This window comes from Colletotrichum fructicola (assembly GCF_000319635.2).
Source record: "Colletotrichum fructicola Nara gc5 chromosome Unknown KSG_Nara_v1_contig02, whole genome shotgun sequence".
NCBI classification, from domain to species: Eukaryota; Fungi; Ascomycota; class Sordariomycetes; order Glomerellales; family Glomerellaceae; genus Colletotrichum; species Colletotrichum fructicola.
Window position 1 is genome coordinate 1,756,753 of NW_027094052.1, and position 16,367 is coordinate 1,773,119.

The 16,367-nt window shown below is 55.1% G+C and overlaps 7 protein-coding genes across 7 annotated transcripts; 4 read left to right on the forward strand and 3 right to left on the reverse strand.

Moving 5' to 3' along the window:
- Positions 1–419: 419 nt before the first annotated feature.
- rpl-38 (60S ribosomal protein eL38) lies at positions 420–1,031 on the reverse strand (the record flags this gene model as incomplete). The annotated part of the gene is made up of 4 exons (XM_032020783.1): positions 420–478; positions 623–751; positions 896–929; positions 1,002–1,031. The coding sequence occupies 4 exons, from the start codon at positions 1,029–1,031 to the stop codon at positions 420–422; spliced, it is 252 nt and encodes an 83-aa protein (XP_031882298.1).
- Positions 1,032–1,581: 550 nt separating this feature from the next.
- Positions 1,582–1,998, forward strand: CGGC5_v003238 (uncharacterized protein; the record flags this gene model as incomplete). Its single annotated transcript, XM_032020784.1, has 4 exons — positions 1,582–1,617; positions 1,666–1,678; positions 1,731–1,861; positions 1,915–1,998. 4 exons carry the CDS (start codon positions 1,582–1,584, stop codon positions 1,996–1,998), a joined length of 264 nt encoding a protein of 87 aa, XP_031882297.1.
- Positions 1,999–2,211: 213 nt separating this feature from the next.
- Positions 2,212–3,629, reverse strand: STE24 (CAAX prenyl protease 1; the record flags this gene model as incomplete). Its single annotated transcript, XM_032020786.1, has 2 exons — positions 2,212–2,631; positions 2,685–3,629. 2 exons carry the CDS (start codon positions 3,627–3,629, stop codon positions 2,212–2,214), a joined length of 1,365 nt encoding a protein of 454 aa, XP_031882177.1.
- Positions 3,630–4,067: 438 nt separating this feature from the next.
- rpmH (mitochondrial 54S ribosomal protein bL34m) lies at positions 4,068–4,534 on the forward strand (the record flags this gene model as incomplete). The annotated part of the gene is made up of 2 exons (XM_032020787.1): positions 4,068–4,159; positions 4,225–4,534. The coding sequence occupies 2 exons, from the start codon at positions 4,068–4,070 to the stop codon at positions 4,532–4,534; spliced, it is 402 nt and encodes a 133-aa protein (XP_031882178.1).
- A 1,407-nt stretch (positions 4,535–5,941) lies between these two features.
- On the forward strand, positions 5,942–7,187 carry CGGC5_v003241 (uncharacterized protein; the record flags this gene model as incomplete). The annotated part of the gene is made up of 2 exons (XM_032020788.1): positions 5,942–6,576; positions 6,629–7,187. The coding sequence occupies 2 exons, from the start codon at positions 5,942–5,944 to the stop codon at positions 7,185–7,187; spliced, it is 1,194 nt and encodes a 397-aa protein (XP_031882179.1).
- A 154-nt stretch (positions 7,188–7,341) lies between these two features.
- bglF (putative beta-glucosidase F) lies at positions 7,342–10,175 on the reverse strand (the record flags this gene model as incomplete). The annotated part of the gene is made up of 4 exons (XM_032020789.1): positions 7,342–9,207; positions 9,260–9,348; positions 9,403–9,768; positions 9,935–10,175. The coding sequence occupies 4 exons, from the start codon at positions 10,173–10,175 to the stop codon at positions 7,342–7,344; spliced, it is 2,562 nt and encodes an 853-aa protein (XP_031882180.1).
- Positions 10,176–14,276: 4,101 nt separating this feature from the next.
- Positions 14,277–15,417, forward strand: LIP-0 (Lipase; the record flags this gene model as incomplete). The annotated part of the gene is made up of 3 exons (XM_032020790.1): positions 14,277–14,373; positions 14,437–14,486; positions 14,548–15,417. The coding sequence occupies 3 exons, from the start codon at positions 14,277–14,279 to the stop codon at positions 15,415–15,417; spliced, it is 1,017 nt and encodes a 338-aa protein (XP_031882175.1).
- Between the last annotated feature and the right edge of the window lie 950 nt (positions 15,418–16,367).

The following is a 16,367-nucleotide window of genomic DNA, read 5'->3' on the forward strand; positions in this document are numbered from 1 at the left end:
TGGAGAGAGCCCATCAGCACATGAAAGTTTCCCCGTCTTGCTTGTTTTTGGTGTGTTCAATGGTTGCTTTTCTTCATTGGACAAATGTCTGCTAGTAGACAGGAGACAATCCATCCATTATTGCAATTGCCTAGGTAATCCCTCGACGCCATATCGTTTTGATGCTACGGTTCTAGCTTCCTTTTTCACCTCGTCATGGTCTCTTTCGGGACATGAAGACATTCAAAAAAGGACAAGAAACCGCTTCGTTCCCAGACCGACCGGACCCAGTGTTGTATGTATGCGAAAACCGGAGGGGGACAAATCATTCCATTGGACCTCAGTGTCAGGCTAACTGACAAAGTTCTAGCAACTCCGCCCCATCGAAGACATTTTTAATCCCTTTTTTTGTGTCAAGTTATTCGGCGTTTTCGACTCGCTTATGCGGAGGCCTTGCCGCCCTTGGGGTTCTTCTTGGGAACGTCCTTGATCTGGAGCTCTGTAGGAGGGGGGAATCCGCGGTCAGCTTGGGTTCTTACAATGGTAGTTCGTCCTCTTCGATCCCGGTTTGGTCCAAGGGGGGAAACGCAACAAGGCGCGAACTTGGGGATTCGGGTGGGACAATGCGACGGGAAAGACGTACGAGGAGGGAGGGACTGCTTGAGCTTCTCGGCCTTGTCGTTGTCCTTGAGGACGAGGGTGTACAGGTGACGCTGGCAGCGGACCTTGAACTTGATCTGGGAGCTCTTGCGGTTACGCTTGATGCGCGCGGCTATTTTTTTTCAATCGTTAGAAATCTCAATTCCCCTTTCTCGCAATCATGAAATCCGAATTGTCGCTGTTCTCCGACCACAAGACTCGTTCTCGTCGGTTCGCGGGCGATGGTGGTCAGGGGAGCATGTGGGAAAATGCATACAAGAGGCGTCCTTTCTGCGGGCAATCTCAATGAACTGCGAAAGACGAATTGTTAGTCAAAACTTCCCCTGGAAATTGCAGAGCATGGCAACGTCGACCGTACGAACCTTCTTGATATCACCGATCTCTTGAGGCATCTTGGCGGTATTGATGGGGGTTTTTGGCGACAACGAGGGGGTCTACTTGTCTGGTCGATGGGTGGTTTTGTCGTGGGACACTTTCGTGGGTGGTTTTTTGGTGTGAATTTGATTTTGTGGGATGGACCCCTGGCGCCGGACCGCGCGAGCTGCCAGGCGGGTGCACGGGCCACTCGAGTCTGTCTTGTCCTTCTGCTTCCCCTTCTGGAGCATTTCCATTCCTGCGACTGTGTCGGGAGATGTGCACCGATCGTGCCGACGGTCTCTGCGTGGGGCCCGAGCAGCCTGTCCCGCCACAGGCAGCAGCGGGTGTGGTCCCACGTCACTGTGGCTTGACGCGTCACCCGGAGCTTTTCGCCCAGACATACTCGGCCTGTACCTTGGCACGAGTTGACGACGCTTCAACTCAATTCTGCTTGCTAACACGTTGCTATTAGTCTATATCTACGTGTTATTTTTCTCATACAAGTCTAGCCAGAGTAGATCTTGCAACAAGCCTGAGGTTCTTTCAGTTTAACCAGCAAACGCACCGCCACACCTAGTTCCCAAAATGCCCACCCCACTCGACAATGCTATGAAGTCAAAGGTGAGTCTTCTGGGCCTACCTGTGTTCGTATAGGCTAACATTTCACAGAATGCAGTTCTTGGTTATTTCTGACGGGAATGTGTAGGAGAACTCTTAACTAACGAACAACGAAGCATTCGGAGGCTTAGTTACGGCTGTTGCTGTATGGGCCATCTACGGCGGAGACATGTTTCCGGCAGGCGCCGATCCAACTGGCAACCCCGAGGAGTGGACAAGAGAAGAGATGAGAAGATGGCTAGCAGCAGTACGAAAACTTCTTATATCTGATCGCTGAATTTCATGCTGACCTGCCGGTAGCGAAACTTATTTCCTGGGGAGTCGGACACGAGGGAAGAGTTGCTTGCAAGGGTCATGGCCAACATGAGGGCCCCTAGGCGTTGATCGTGATGGAAGCATTGGTTTCAAGTTGATGGCTTTTAGGACAAGAAGGATGGAACTTTGATAAGCGTCATGATTCAACTACCTTCCTCCTTGATGGAGGCCAAACCACTTGCGCAAAGTGGGTAGTATAGTTATTCTACATGATAATTTGTGGAGTTTTCGCTCCAGCATGGTGTGGCATGATGCCTCTTTGATCTAATGTTCCAAAACCGCCTACAACTCATCTCTACCAGTGGTCGTTCCGACGGTGGGCTCGTCCTTGGTGACCTTGCCCGTGGACTTCCAGTTGAGTGCCTTGAGACGCTCGGACAGATGAGGGTGAGAGAAGTGGTACGTGGCGTAGACCCAGTCGGCATCCATGGTGCTGAGGTTCTGGATCTGGAGCTTGAGCAGGGACTTAGCCAGCTCAACGGAGTAGCCAAGCTTCTGAGCAAAGGCATCAGCCTGGAACTCGTACTTGCGGCTCAGGATGTTCATCAAGAGCTTAACAACAGTGTCCATGGGCGAGAGCGCATCAGAGAAGAGGATGAAACCGATAATGATGGGGTGCTCCTTGAGGAAGCCAAAGTCGGCGTACAGGGAGTTGTTGCTGATGAAGACCGAGAACAGAGTGAAGATGTACAAGAAATGGACCTGGAGTGGATTAGTTGCGGGGAACATGCTCGTGAACGGCTTTGTGAACATACCTGGGAGATGCCAAAGAGACGGGTAGTGTGACCCAAGCTCCAGTGACCCAGCTCGTGAGCCAGGACAGCCACGACCTCCTGCGTCTCACTCTTCTCGATGAGGGTGTCGTAGATGACAATGTGCTTCTTCCAGGGGAGACCAAAGAAGTAGGCGTTGCTGTGGGCGCTGCGCTTGCTTCCGTCGATGACGTAGAGCTCGTGCAGGGGGAAGTTCAGGCTCTTGGCGAGGCTCTCGACACCGGTCTTCAGCTCGCCTTCTTCCAAAGGCGACAGCTTGTTGAACAGAGGCAGGATAGCAATCGGGTAGATGGTGATCATGAAGACTTGAAGACCAGCGGCGAACAACCAGAGGTAGAAGAAGAACTGGTTGCCAGTCTTCTTGACAATGGAGAGGAAACCGGCGAGAATCGGGGGAGCGATGACAAAGGCGAGCAGCTGGGACTTGATCATGTCGGTGATGAACAGCTTGGGCGTCTGCTTGTTGAACCCGAACTTTTCCTCCAAGACAAAGGTCTGGTATACCGAGCTGGGAAGCGAGAGGATCTGCTGGATGACGATGAAGGCCAGGACGAAGACGATGGAGTGTGATATCTCGCCGGTGAAGCGCGCCGGCGCGAACTTGAGCAGCAGGTTACCGGTCCAAGACCACAGCTTGGGGAGGACATCGTATTGGATAAAAGCAATATTCTGGATCTGACCCCAGAGACCGTTGACGAATTCGAATTGAGCTTTAGCGCGACCGTAGGCTTGAGACTTGTCGAAAGTTTCCTGTGAGATTTCTTGTTCGAGGACCTTGGGGGGCTTTGTCTTCTTGAGGACTTGGTACTGGCGCAGCGAGAGCAGGCTCTCGAAGACGAACTGGCCGACCGAGAAGCCGAGAATGAGACGCTTCCATGGGAATAACGGCCGGTCCAAGAACCGGGCTAGGCGCTGGAGGAAATCCATCTTGCTGCCTCCGTCCTTGCTGTTGAAAATATGGCAAAGGAGGGACAGGAAATGGAGGTGTTGGTTTGAGGAAAGAGGGACAGGCTCCGGCCGTGTCGCAAAGCAATCAACCCGGTCAGCAGCAGGCAAGCTGTCCACAGTGAGCTTGGCCCCCGGACAGCCCAAGTGGGGTCCGCACAAGCTGAAGTTCGGAGCTTGCGGGAGTCGGCAGGGGTCATGATTCGCTCCAAATTCTCCAGGTTCTTTCTGCGTTGACTGGCTGAAACACCTGGCGAACGCAACGTTCCGCCCCGTTTATGGATAGAGCCCCTTTAGGTGCATGGACTACGGCAACTCCCGTCAATCGCAAGAAAGTCGGCCGCAAAATCTCAAGCAGCTCGATATCGAGACGTGCGAGATCTACGCCAGCAGCACGGAGACAGCACAAACGCTGCCAAAATGATGCGCCGATCGGTCACAAGCCTGGCGAGGGCTTTCCTCGCCCGCCCAACTGTGCAGCCCGCCCGTGTGGCGCAGACTGTCTCCCAAAGGTGACGATCGAGATATATCGAATGCCCTCCAAAGAAGCAACAAGGCTGACAGGGTGCCCCTCCAGGACATTCTCCTCTCTCCCCTCCCTCCGTCCTTCAATTACTCCTCTCACATCTGCCTTCCGCCGGCCAGCGATCACGCCGTTCGCTCCTTCAACAGCCAATGCCGCCGATGTCGTCCCCACCAGTGCTGTCACGCAACATCCTGCTCTGGCCTCCATGCAGCTCTGCTTCGGCCCCCGTAACACCATGAACCGAAACACCCGATTGATCCAGAAGCGAAGACACGGATTTCTCTCTCGCATGAAGACGAAGGACGGCCGCAAGATCATTGCACGGAGGAGGGCGAAGGGACGCAAGAAGTTGGGTTGCTAAGACTGTGCGCCACCTGGAGTTTTTGCGACTGTGACCGAACAAGCGAGGAAAGCAGGACGCCGGCGCATGCCAGAGAAACAGCATCAAGAACACAACCTCGTCCGTCTGGCGGGATTTAAGCCACGCATGCAGCATGTCCGCGCGGTGTTGGATGCTGAAAGGGCGACTATGACGGCTCAAGATATAGAGTCGAAACTTCTCGAGAAGCGGGAAGTATTCAATATGTATCAATATGAATTCAATGTACAACAGCCATACCCACACGCTTGCTGTACACTGGCAATTGGTGCCGCCTTCAGTTGGTTGAGGTCATCCAGATCAGTGTCAATCACCCCAGAGCTTAACCCAGCGATACGTGGACGCTCGTCCCTGAGTACATCGAGAAAAGGCACATTGAGGTTGAGGCGCGCAACGTTAAACCATGCAGCCTTCAGACTTAACGGTCTATCAGGCTCCTAGAGCAGAATTGCTTTGCCGGTTCTACCTGAGTCCTACGTCTACAACTAAGCACCGGGTCGAAAACATTGGAAGGAGAGAACCAAACAGCATCACATCCTAGCCTTCCATACGAGACCGTCTGATTTCCCCATGTCTGCGCGGATGCATTCTCTGGGTAATGACTTCGGTCAAAGACAATAGTAAATCAGTATTAGGGACAACGACGATTTTGACGATCCAAGAAACGACGATAATAGCGATTGTAACAACGATAGAGGCGATTGGAGGCGACAGCTAGCATACAGGAAAAGTAGTAGCTCTAGCACGGAAAAATAGGGGAACTCAACCATAAAATGTACGCCAACTGCCCGGGGGTATCAAAAAGCACATGCACGCTCGTGCGCCTTATGTTCGTTAACGTCTTACTGCATGTTCCAGAGTACTCGAATGTTGTTTCCCGCATCTTCGGTCGGTAGCTGGGCCCGAGAAAGAGGTCGGCTTATGCAGCCCTACCAGGGTCTCAACATAAGCGATGTGCGGATGGCTCACAGCAGCTTTCCCCAAATGGACAACAGCTATCGGCAATTTCCAACCCATCTTTAAACTTTGATATCCTTGACCATGATCATCAATTGATTTCTCGAGGAATATCTAGAACACTTTGGACATGTTCGCATCACATGATCCGACACGGTCAGGGATTAAAGGTCCACGGCTCGAAAAACATTTCGTCATGGCAGGATGGCTCGATGCGTTGATTCGCGTCGGAAAAGCAATTAAGGGTCCTGGGATGCTATCTACGTTTGACTTTAGGGGCGACGACGGTGGTTACCCACCTGCTTCAGACAAGAGGAGCTCCCAACGCCTTTAGATTTATCAGCTTTCCTTCTTCCGACGTTGAACGGTTTTTGTCTCTGTCCTTGACAACCCATCCTTGCCCATTGACTTATACCGTTATTCTTACCTAACATGCCTCCCAAGAGACGTTCAGACGCGAGCGACGTCTCGGACTCCGCGAAGAAGACCAAGACGGCCCCGGAGGCGTCTTCCTCTTCAGAGAGTGAGCCTCCGCTTTGGGCCGCCAAGAGCCGCTTCACCAAACTCTCCAACACGCGCAATTCAGACCGCGACTACAAGGGGAAGATGGCGGATGCCAAGAAGGCTTTCGAATTCATCTGCAGATGTCCCTGGGGCACTATGCGTAACCTTGGTGGTGAGGAGGAGGAAGAAAATGAGTGGGAAGACGAAGACGAGGATGACGAGGATGAAGATGAAGAAGAGAGCGACGGACCCAAGCCCAAGTGCGACCTCGGCAAGACTTGTCTCTGCGAGAAGCCCGCTGCGGACCACCCTGATGCTCCCTATGTCATCATGCGTGCCGGCTACTACAAGCTCATGAACCAGCAGCCCAACGTCCAGGTCCGCGACCCGGACTTCTTCGGCATGCACACCTACAACGACCACCGTGCCTACGGCGTTATCGAGATCATTCAGAACCTGGTCCTGGATTTTGATGAGGCCAGCGCGAACTGGAAGGAGCAGTGGGTCATCTGCGAGGCTCTGTCTCCCTTCATCTGGTACCTCTCAGGGGACGACTTCGCGATGTGAGTTTCATTCGCAACCATTATTGTACGCACGGTACTTACCTTCTGATAGGTGTGATGACGGCGACTTCGCCAGCCTGACAGCCAAGCTCGTTGGCACTCTCTTCTTGTCCATGCTCGCCCGTCTCGAACGCATGGGTCTTTTGAAGCCAGACTCCGAGGTCCGCGACCTTGGCATGGTCATGGCCGGCTTCATCAAGTGTGGCCAGGCTTTCCGCGGCTACTCTCTTTTGGAAGACCATGACGAGACCCGCAAGTCCAAGGCGCGCCCCTTCGTCTATGTGCCCTCCCACTTCGACAGCTACGTCGCCGCCTATGCCGCCAAGTACAACATTAAGTTTGGCGGCGTCAAGGGACTCAAGAGCCTTCTCGACGATGTCGACGAAGACGTTGACCTGCCCACAGAGAAGGACGGCGAGGACCCCTGGGGCTTTAAGGCTGCCTTGAAAGAGTACAAGGCCGAGCGTGGCGGCAAGATTGGCGGCGACTCTCTCGACATTACCGGCTGGTCGTCGGCGGAGCGCAAACAGCATGCCTTCCGTAAGAAGGACCCGCTTCCCAAGGATATTCTCGACGGTCTCAAGGCCGGTGAGGTGATTGGACTTGCCTGAACTTGAGTGTCTCTAGTGATTGCCTTTGTATCCTTATGTTGAGGTTGTGTCGTTGTATGTTGTTGCAAGCGAAGGATACCACATCGAATTGTAGATTGTCTTTTCGCATAGAGATTATGGATTGGAAATGTATTATCACTTTAAGAGTCAAACATTAGACAGGACTGGTGAGACCTCCCTCGCACGACGTGGAGTCGGTATAACACGCCAAAAACAAGCGGTCACTCGCGTCACCAACCCAAATCTTGTACCTGCCCTGGGTGTTGGGAATCACCCAGTTCTGGCTGACCACATCCCACACGCTCAAATCCTTCCTCGTCAACTGCAGCTGCACCGTGGTGCTCTCACCAGGCGCCAGGTTCTTGGTCTTCTCAAAGTCTCTGAGCTGAATCACCGGGGTCTCGGGGCCGCCGCTGGGGAACTGCACGTACGCCTGCGCCGAGGCCTTGCCCGAGTACTTGGTCCCGGTGTTCGTGACCTTCACGGAGACGGTGAACATCACGTCGTACAGCGCAGGGTTGCCGCCCTGGGCACCGCCAGCCGCGGGGCCGGGCTTTTGGGTGGTGCTGTAGCCCGGAGGGTACGGGTACGTCTTGGTCTTGGCGTCCTCGACGGCCTGCTTCGCCTCGTCCTCGGTGCACCAGGAGTAGATGTACCGGAAGATCTTGTTGAAGCCGGAGGGAACGACGCCCTCGGTCCAGTCGGGGATGGGGGCGTCGTACACGAGCACATCACCCTTTGCAGGGCGCGCAGGAGGGGTGGCGCTGAGGGCTCCGATGGAGCTGATGGTTGCGTCGGTGAAGGAGAAGTTGGTGTAGCTGAGCCCGTGGCCAAAAGCGAAGCGCGGCTTGATGCTGTTCTTGTTGAGATAGCGGTAGTCGATGTACAAACCCTCGGTGTACGTGTCCTGGGGCTGGCCGGTCGAGCCGCCGGTGAGCTTCGTGACGGAATCGGGGAGGTCGGACTCCTGCTTCGTCATGCTGTAGGGCAAGTGGCCGGAGGGAGAAGCGTCACCAAAGACAACGTTTGCCAACGACTCGCCAGCCTCCTGGCCGGGGAGGTGGGCAACAAGCACGGACTTGACGCTGGGGAGATCGATCCAGGAGTCGACCACGATCGGGCCGACGGTGTGGATGACCACGACGACGTTCTTGTACTTGGCGGCGGCGTCCTGGACGAGCTTGTTGCCGTTGTGCCAGGCGTCAAGGCCAGATGAGCTCCGGTCACCGTTGTTGCCTTCGACGACGTACTGGTTCTCTCCCGAGTCGGAAGTGATGAAGACAAATGCGACATCGTTGTCGGTGGGCGCAGGGACTGACGGGAAGCTGTCGGTGTTGTAGAATGTTACGTTGCTGGCTCTCTTCTTGAACGCAGTGATGGGATCGTCCAAATAGACATAGTCGACGGTTCCGGAACCCCAGCCAATACCGAGCGTGCCCTTGTTGCAGCTCCTATCGGCACAGGCATTAGGTCCGTCAGAGTTTGTCTGGGCATCAGTGCCGAAGACCTTGATCGGGGCCGATGTTGTAATGGGGAGAAGGCTATCCGCGTTCTTGAGCAAGGTAATGGCCTCCTGCGCGACCTGCCTAGCAACGAGGTAGTGGTCATCCTGAACTTGGACCATCTCGTTGACAACGCCGCTGGGGCTGAAGGGCCAGGCTCCCGGGTACAGAGGCCCCTCGCGATCCCGAGTGCCCGTGGCGAAGTTGAGCTTGGGGAAGCCCTGGTCTTGGCCCATCTGGTACCAGGTTGCCACGATTCTCGTAGTCATGTCGTTGAGACGGCTCATGGGAACAGAGCCGTTGAGCACCGACCTCGTGAGGTCGTACATCCAGTAGCTGTAGCCGAATAGGGGGATCTGGGTGTCGCCAGGCATGTTCAGGTCGAGACCAGCGAGAGCAGAGTCGACTCCGGACATGTGGGCCAGCCAGTCAGACATCACGGTTCCTTGGAAACCGAGCTCGTCTTTCAAGATGCCGTTGATGAGATAGCTGTTCTGGCTGCAGGCGGATCCGTTAACCTATGGTGTTATTAGTTGATGTTGCCAACATATGACTTTGCTACCTGCATACCGCGTTATAAGCCGTCATGACGGCGCCAACTCCTTCTCGAATGCCGTCTGCAAACGGCCAGAGGTACAACTCATGCAGAGTGCGGTCGTCTGTTAAAACAGTCAGCATCTGAAGTCTGCTACAAAGCCAGATGGTCAACTAACCAATGTTGGAGCTGTAGCCCTGCTGGAGCGTATTGTACATGCGGTACATCTCCTGCTCGTTTCCAATAAGATGCTTAATCGTAGCAATAACACCTTGCTCCTGGACGCCCTTGATAGTCAACGCAGCGGCTTTGCCCTGCAGAACGGGGTCGGCGCCGAAGCCTTCCCAGTTTCGACCACCCCTCGGCTTGCGGCCGATGGGACCCACGCTCGGCCCAAGATATATGTTGGCGCCCTTGCCACGGAACTCCTTCCCCATGGCCACTCCTCGAGCGTACATCAAGTCCTTGTCCCAGGTGGCCCCGGTGGTTATACCGGACGGAAACACCGTGACGTTGTCGGCTTGACGAACGCCGGTTGCCGAGTCTGCAAGACAAAGCTGAGGAAAGCCGACACGCTCGGCGCTGCCCGTGTTACCAACGCAGCGGCTGTGCAGGTTAGTTGATGTTCGCGATGTAGCCTCTCGAGTACGTACCCTGCGATGTGTTAGTCTAGCGCACTTCACGTTGAAAATCTTTCACATCTATCTTACCCATGAAAATGCCGGAACCAGAAGTGATGTTGGTCTTCTCAGCCAGCGTCATCCTGTCAACGAGAGCTTTCGCCCTCTCATAGCTGTCCGCCCAGTCCGCCGTCCAGCCACCGAACGGCGCCGGGTAGTAAGACGCCGCAACATAGCCGGCGGGAACTTGCCTGACATCGATCGCAGCGGCATCACTCCACGACACCTGACTCGCAAGCGCGACAAGGGCAAGAGACTTGATGCCGGCCATGGTGTTTGCCGACTTGTTCCGAGCTGGTGTGCTGAGAATAGCACTGGCAGAAACACACGCACAGAAACAGCAACTCAAAGCAACGGGGGAGCAGCAGCAGAGCAAGCTGGCAAAACACACAAACACTTGCGAATGGTATCGCGGCCATTACTACTTAACTTATACAAAAGTCGGGCAGAGGGGACACACCCACTCACGCAGATCTCCGGGCGCCCGTGCCAGCGCAAGATCCGGCGCCCTGCTTTCAATCTTTCAATACCATGGTTGCATTGCACTTGGGGTAGCGCCCATCCTCATGACTCTCCCGTGGGCTCACATCTCAGAACGCTTCCCCTTGCCTGTCACAAGGGAGAGCTGGCAGCGGGCAGCAGGAAAAGGGGTGGCCCGCGAAGCTGAACTGCGACAAGCAAGCGATCACCCCTTGGCGACGCACCCACGATGTATGTGACTGACGTCGGCCACGAAAGCACACAGCACACAGCACACAGCACACATCCGTGTATGTACCCGAGCTGTTCGGGGGCGGAGAGAGGTGTAATGTCACGATAGCAACCGAAAGGGTCCATGAGCATCAAGCAGGCACATATAGGACAAGCCAAATATTGCAACGCATCAAGGTTGCGGCCTGTTCCTTTCGGGCAGCTGGCTTGGCCGTGAAGTCGGGCCTATGCGTGACCAAGAGATAAGTGTAGTGCGGCCGATCAGCATATCGCGTAGAGCGTAGCGTTAGAGTCGAGACTAGAGAAGAGTCGGTAAGCGGTATTCGCAGAGGGGTGGGCAAGGGACGTCTGGCAGAAGGCGGGGAAATGTGACCCATGGGGAACCATTCAAAGACGTTTCTAGAGCTTGGGATTCAGTCGGGTGAGGGACCGAGAGCTGCTGATTAGCTGGCTGGCTCGCTCGCTTCGGGCGGGAGTTGGTGTGCGGACTAGTTGGGGGTTCAACCTGGAAGCGAAGCGGCATTTCGTGTGTGGACGTTTGGGGGTCGCGTTGCGTTGCGTCGTTGCCAGTGACCGGAGGAATCTTCAAGTCCGTTGGGAAAAAAACACACTTGGGAATAATGCGGTGGATATCATGAGATTAGGGGAACATGGACAGACGGACCCACGACCGAGGCCCAAAGCGATGACAGGTCCGGAGACGTTAACCGTAAATGTCGACATACCCCGTAAGGAGTGACAATAATTGCAGATCTCCCTCATTGCTGGAGAGATGCGAGGAATACGCGCAGCGCTGAGCGCACGCAGCCGGCTGGGGGGATGATCATCGCCCATCGAGCGGTCTGCTCTAGGAAGGCCGACCTCTGATCCGGCTCGGCTCCGAAGCGGGGAGGATGGAGTGGGCGAAAGGTCGGTCACTGTTAAATCTGCATGCTGGTGTCGCATTGCGGGCGTGATCAACTGAGCAAAGCTGGCAGTTTTTCTTGATAATAGTGCATGCGCGCAATGGCAGAAATGGGTGTGTAACGACGGCGGTAGAGGTGGGAAACATTTTGACGCGTGACCACCCTTTTTTTTGCTTCCCATGTCTTTATGGTCGGGCATACAGCTCTAATGAGACTAGAACGACTTAGAAGCGAACGAAGCGAAGAGCTCCAAGCGGTTGGAACCCCCAAACTCGGTCCGGCAGCGGGGACCAAAAACAGGGAACAGGGATGACACTGCACAGATTTCGGCTCTTGACTGCACGGCAGACCAGGTTGATTGGTGTCGATACCGGCGGGATTCACTCACTGTGTGTTTTTTGTTGTTATTCTCGCGCGGGATGAAGAGCGAGTACATAGTATCATCGAGTTGTTAATTATGGCGTGGCATTGGTGTTCTTGAATGCGACATATGACAGCGATTGAGGAGCTGTCGTGTGGTGTGTGAGTGGTCACCAAGTCAGCTGTCGGTGATATAATTGCAGATAATTGACTCAAAGATTGAATGTCATTGCAGGGGAGATCGGGAAAACCATGCCGGAGGTCGAAGCAAGATTCAGTGTGTAACCCTCAGATCAAGCAGCTAGTTGAGGTAGCTGTCCGTCAAGTTCAGATGGCTTCTAACCTCGTTAAGGCAAGACTCAGGGCGAGCAGGCTGAATGTCTCAACCCCGCGTTGTTTTTGGTTACCTCGTGAGCATCTGATCTACAGGCACCGGAAAGAAGGATGGATGGGAAAGTCAGAGATGGGTGACTGTGGAAGAGGGTTGATTATAGGTAGGCGGTGGATGTGACGAGAAGCAAGCCTCGACTGGCTGTAAGATAAAGCGGTAAAAGCAGGATGACATAGCTTTGCCGCCGAGCCAAGCCACTGCTAACCTCTATTTCGCGCCGCTCTCTCGCATTGGCGTTGCATCTGCCACACTTCTTTAGCTGCTGCGGCTTCCCGTCTTCAGCCAGATATGCATACCCTTTGCACGATCCAACTTGGCGTCACTTCTCATCAGGCATTCTTGACGGGCAACATGCTCAGCTCACCGAACGCCCGACTTGTTTACTCGAATCGTCGGAGTCCGATATGAGCGCGGCCCGCGTGATGGCACGAGAGGGACGAGAGGGGGCCCCCTCATCATCGAGGGCGCTACCATAGCACCAATACACCGCAACGAAACATGCAAAGAGGGGTGAAGGAAAAAACAACGCGTCGGTATTACGGCTCTTTTATTGATTAGTCTGATGGAGACATATCGAGTCTCGATCCGACTTTGATGTAAACGGCAATGATTTTGTTGAGCATCGGCGGGGACCTCGTCCGGGGGAACAAGTGACCACTGACGACCAGCACCAGCACCAGGCCAGGGATCGACGATGGATCGTTTCTTCTAGCCAGGAACCCGAACAAACAGCCCGCCTCGTTCGACCGCAAAGGGCCACCGGTTCGCCGTTGACCAGGACCCGGTGCTCCAGCTTTTGCCGTTGGCCTCGTTTTTTACACCATCGGTTTGCACGCTATTGTTTCGACGACACCCAACAGAAGTGGGAACTGCCCAGCTACACCCCGGTTTTGCGCTTCGACGAGTCCACCACCTAATCGACGTTGTTCAATAAGCGGCAAGCCCACTCACCGCGCTGCTTGGCTCACCTTGGCTCACGTGGCGCCTAATGCGACCCCAGCTTCTCAGACTGATTGCTCGAGGCAACTTTCTTTCCAAGTTTTTGGCCCTCTGCCGCTCTCTCTGGCACACTCTACCACTGCTATTTTGAAAAGAAGTTCAAGGGGGCTCTTGGACGGTTGAAGGTTCGCGCGGGCGTCTTAGTGTGTGTTACCATGTTACCGTCCCTCCGTCTCCGCGAGATGACATCCCATCTCGCCCACGTGGGTTGCCTCGAACATGATTCAAGTCAATACTATGGTAAGCAATTCTCCCTCTTTGGGCACCGAGTTCTGCGTGCTTCCAGTTCCACAGCTGTGGTTAATATTGTTCAGGGAACAAGGCCTGATACGCCTGCCATCCGATTGAGGGCCACCTGATGGCCAATGCTGTGTCTCTCCCGCACGTTGGACCCCGGCTCCAGTCTGGGACTGGGACGTCTCGAGCCCGCTTCCCTGCCGATGGAGGCGCCGCCTCCAAAGACGCCAGCCATTCCCATCACCTCTCTCCAGTCTCCAGTCTCCAGTCTCCTCCCCATCGCGACTGGCGCTTGCTTTCCCAATGCCGATTTCCGTGGGACCAGTGCCTGGCGCGATCTCTCCAATATGCGGAGGACTTGCCGGAAAAGAGCAAGGTCTGCTATTGTTTGCTCTAGTGCGATATTTTTCCCATCTCCCCCGGCGTCCACGCAACACCGATGGCCGATGTGATTCGGCCACGAGGCCCAACCTCTCCGGGCAACCTGTTGGAGGCAGAGTGGATGTGACTACGGAGAACGGACTCTCACCGCAACCCTGACAAACTGCACCAGGGGTTACGACTCGCTGTCGATCCACCATGGCCTCTACACCCTGTTGGCGGGCTTCTTCAACGGCGTCTTACCTTACTTCGAATGTATAAGTTGTTTGCGGCTGCATCATGAGGGTGCAGGTTTCCCCTCGATCTCCTGTCCGGTGTGCCCTACGAGCGAGTTCTCGAGAGATTCCATCACTGTTGCCCTGAGTCGTTGCTCTGTCCAGCCGTCACCATGTTGTCCAAGTTGGCCCTCATTCCTCTTCTGTCCGCCGCCGTCTCGGCATCTCCCATCGATGTCCGCGCCTCGGTGACCGACCTCAACGGCAGAGGTAAGCTCTCATATCATGATGCTTCTTGCTCTTTTAAACAACCATCAGACTAACAAAAAGCAGCCGTTTCAATCACCTCTGAGGACTTTGCCAACCTCGAGTTCTACACACAAGTACGTACAAACCTCCCAACACGTTCACCCCAGACCCCGAGTCTAACACACATGCGTGCAGTATGTCCAGTCGACTGGTTGCAACAGCGACGCCGCCGCCGGCGCAAGCATCGTCTGCAGCTCCGACGCCTGCCCGTCCGTCGAGGCCAACGGCGCCAAGGTCGTCGGCACCTTCTCCGGCCCCGTCTCCGGCGTCGAGGGCCTCGTCGCCACCGACCCCGTGAGGCAGAACATCGTCGTCGCCTGCCGCAGCTCCCACAACGTCCGCAACTGGATCACGAACCTCCTCTTCGGCTTCGAGGACTGCGACTTCGCCGACGGCTGCAAGATCCACTCGGGCTTCTCCAACGCCTGGGACGAGGTCAAGGACGAGATCATCGCCTCCGTCCAGGCCGCCAAGGCCGCCAACCCGGGCTTCAGCGTCGTCGCCACGGGACACTCCCTCGGCGGCGCCCTCGCCACCATCGCCGCCGCCGAGCTCCGCCGCGAGGGCTACCCGACCGACATCTACACCTACGGCAGCCCCCGCGTCGGCAACGCCGCCTTCACCGACTTCGTCACCGTCCAGGCCGGCGCCGAGTACCGCGTCACCCACGTCGACGACCCCGTCCCCCGCCTGCCCCCCATCTTCCTCGGCTACCGCCACACCAGCCCCGAGTACTGGCTGTCCACCGGCAGCACCACCACCGTCAACTACACCATCAGCGACGTCAAGATCTGCGAGGGCGACGCCAACACGAAGTGCAACGGCGGCACCTTCGGCCTCAACATCGACGCCCACGGCTACTACTTCAGCAAGACCGGCGCCTGCAACACCGACGGCTTCGAGTTCCGCGAGAGGGAGGAGGAGATTTCCGACGCCGACCTCGAGAACCGCCTCAAGACCTGGGCGCAGATGGACGTTGAGTTCTCCAAGGGTCTGGGCTTTTGAGTAAACAACACAAGGAGTGACGACGAGTTGAAAAGGGAGCATCAGGGCAACATCATGACCGCGTTATGATCACAAAGGGCAGGCAGGAAGCGGGCTTCTGGAGTTTTTGGGAAGGAAGCAAGGACCTAAAAGATACCACTTGAGGACGCGGGGGAAAAGGGATGTAAACGTCCTCGTGGCCGGGGCATTATCATCGTCCAGATGATGCTATTCACGTATATAATTATTGTACTACATAATCCAACACCAAACAATTGCCCGGCGCGCTCACAACATATTTCTCCCATCCTCCTCCCATCAGTCAACGACTTCCACCGCGATGTTGTCGGTCCCAACGGGGTCCCGAGCCTTCCACTCGCTCACATCAGGCTGCGCTTACGAAACGCGCCGTCGGTTTGGTTCCGGGGCAAATGCATCTGACTGACTCGCCACAATATTGCGCAAAGAGGCGAAAGCTGACGATAAGACTGGGGTCGTGGTTACCAATTGAGCGCGGCTGACCTAAATCAGGGTCTTAACAAGAAGAGTAAGTGTTTCGTCTCCTAGGGTCCCAGAAAGGCATGGCTTTTGTTCCATGTAAATGAGCTGCAACGTCCTGCGCTTGGCAAAGTATTGAAATAAAGTTGCAACCGTTCACCTGAGGGTGTGGAACCATCACCAACACAACCCACGTTCATGGAGCACTGGATGCTACCTAATAATTGGACCCGTCGTCCAGTTTTCCATTGTGAGATATTGTAGAAAGCGTCTTTGCTAAGACTCTATCTAGCTGAATGCAATTCTGAGAGTCATACTCATACAGGTTTATAAAGTGCCACTCCATGATAGCAGCCATAATGCTGCCGTAGAAAGGGGTATAACGAAAACGACGAATGCTCGATCCGGGTACGCCCCAGCCGAGGCCAATTCAACCTTTCTTTCCTAACGCCCCAAAGAAACCCTAAAAAAAA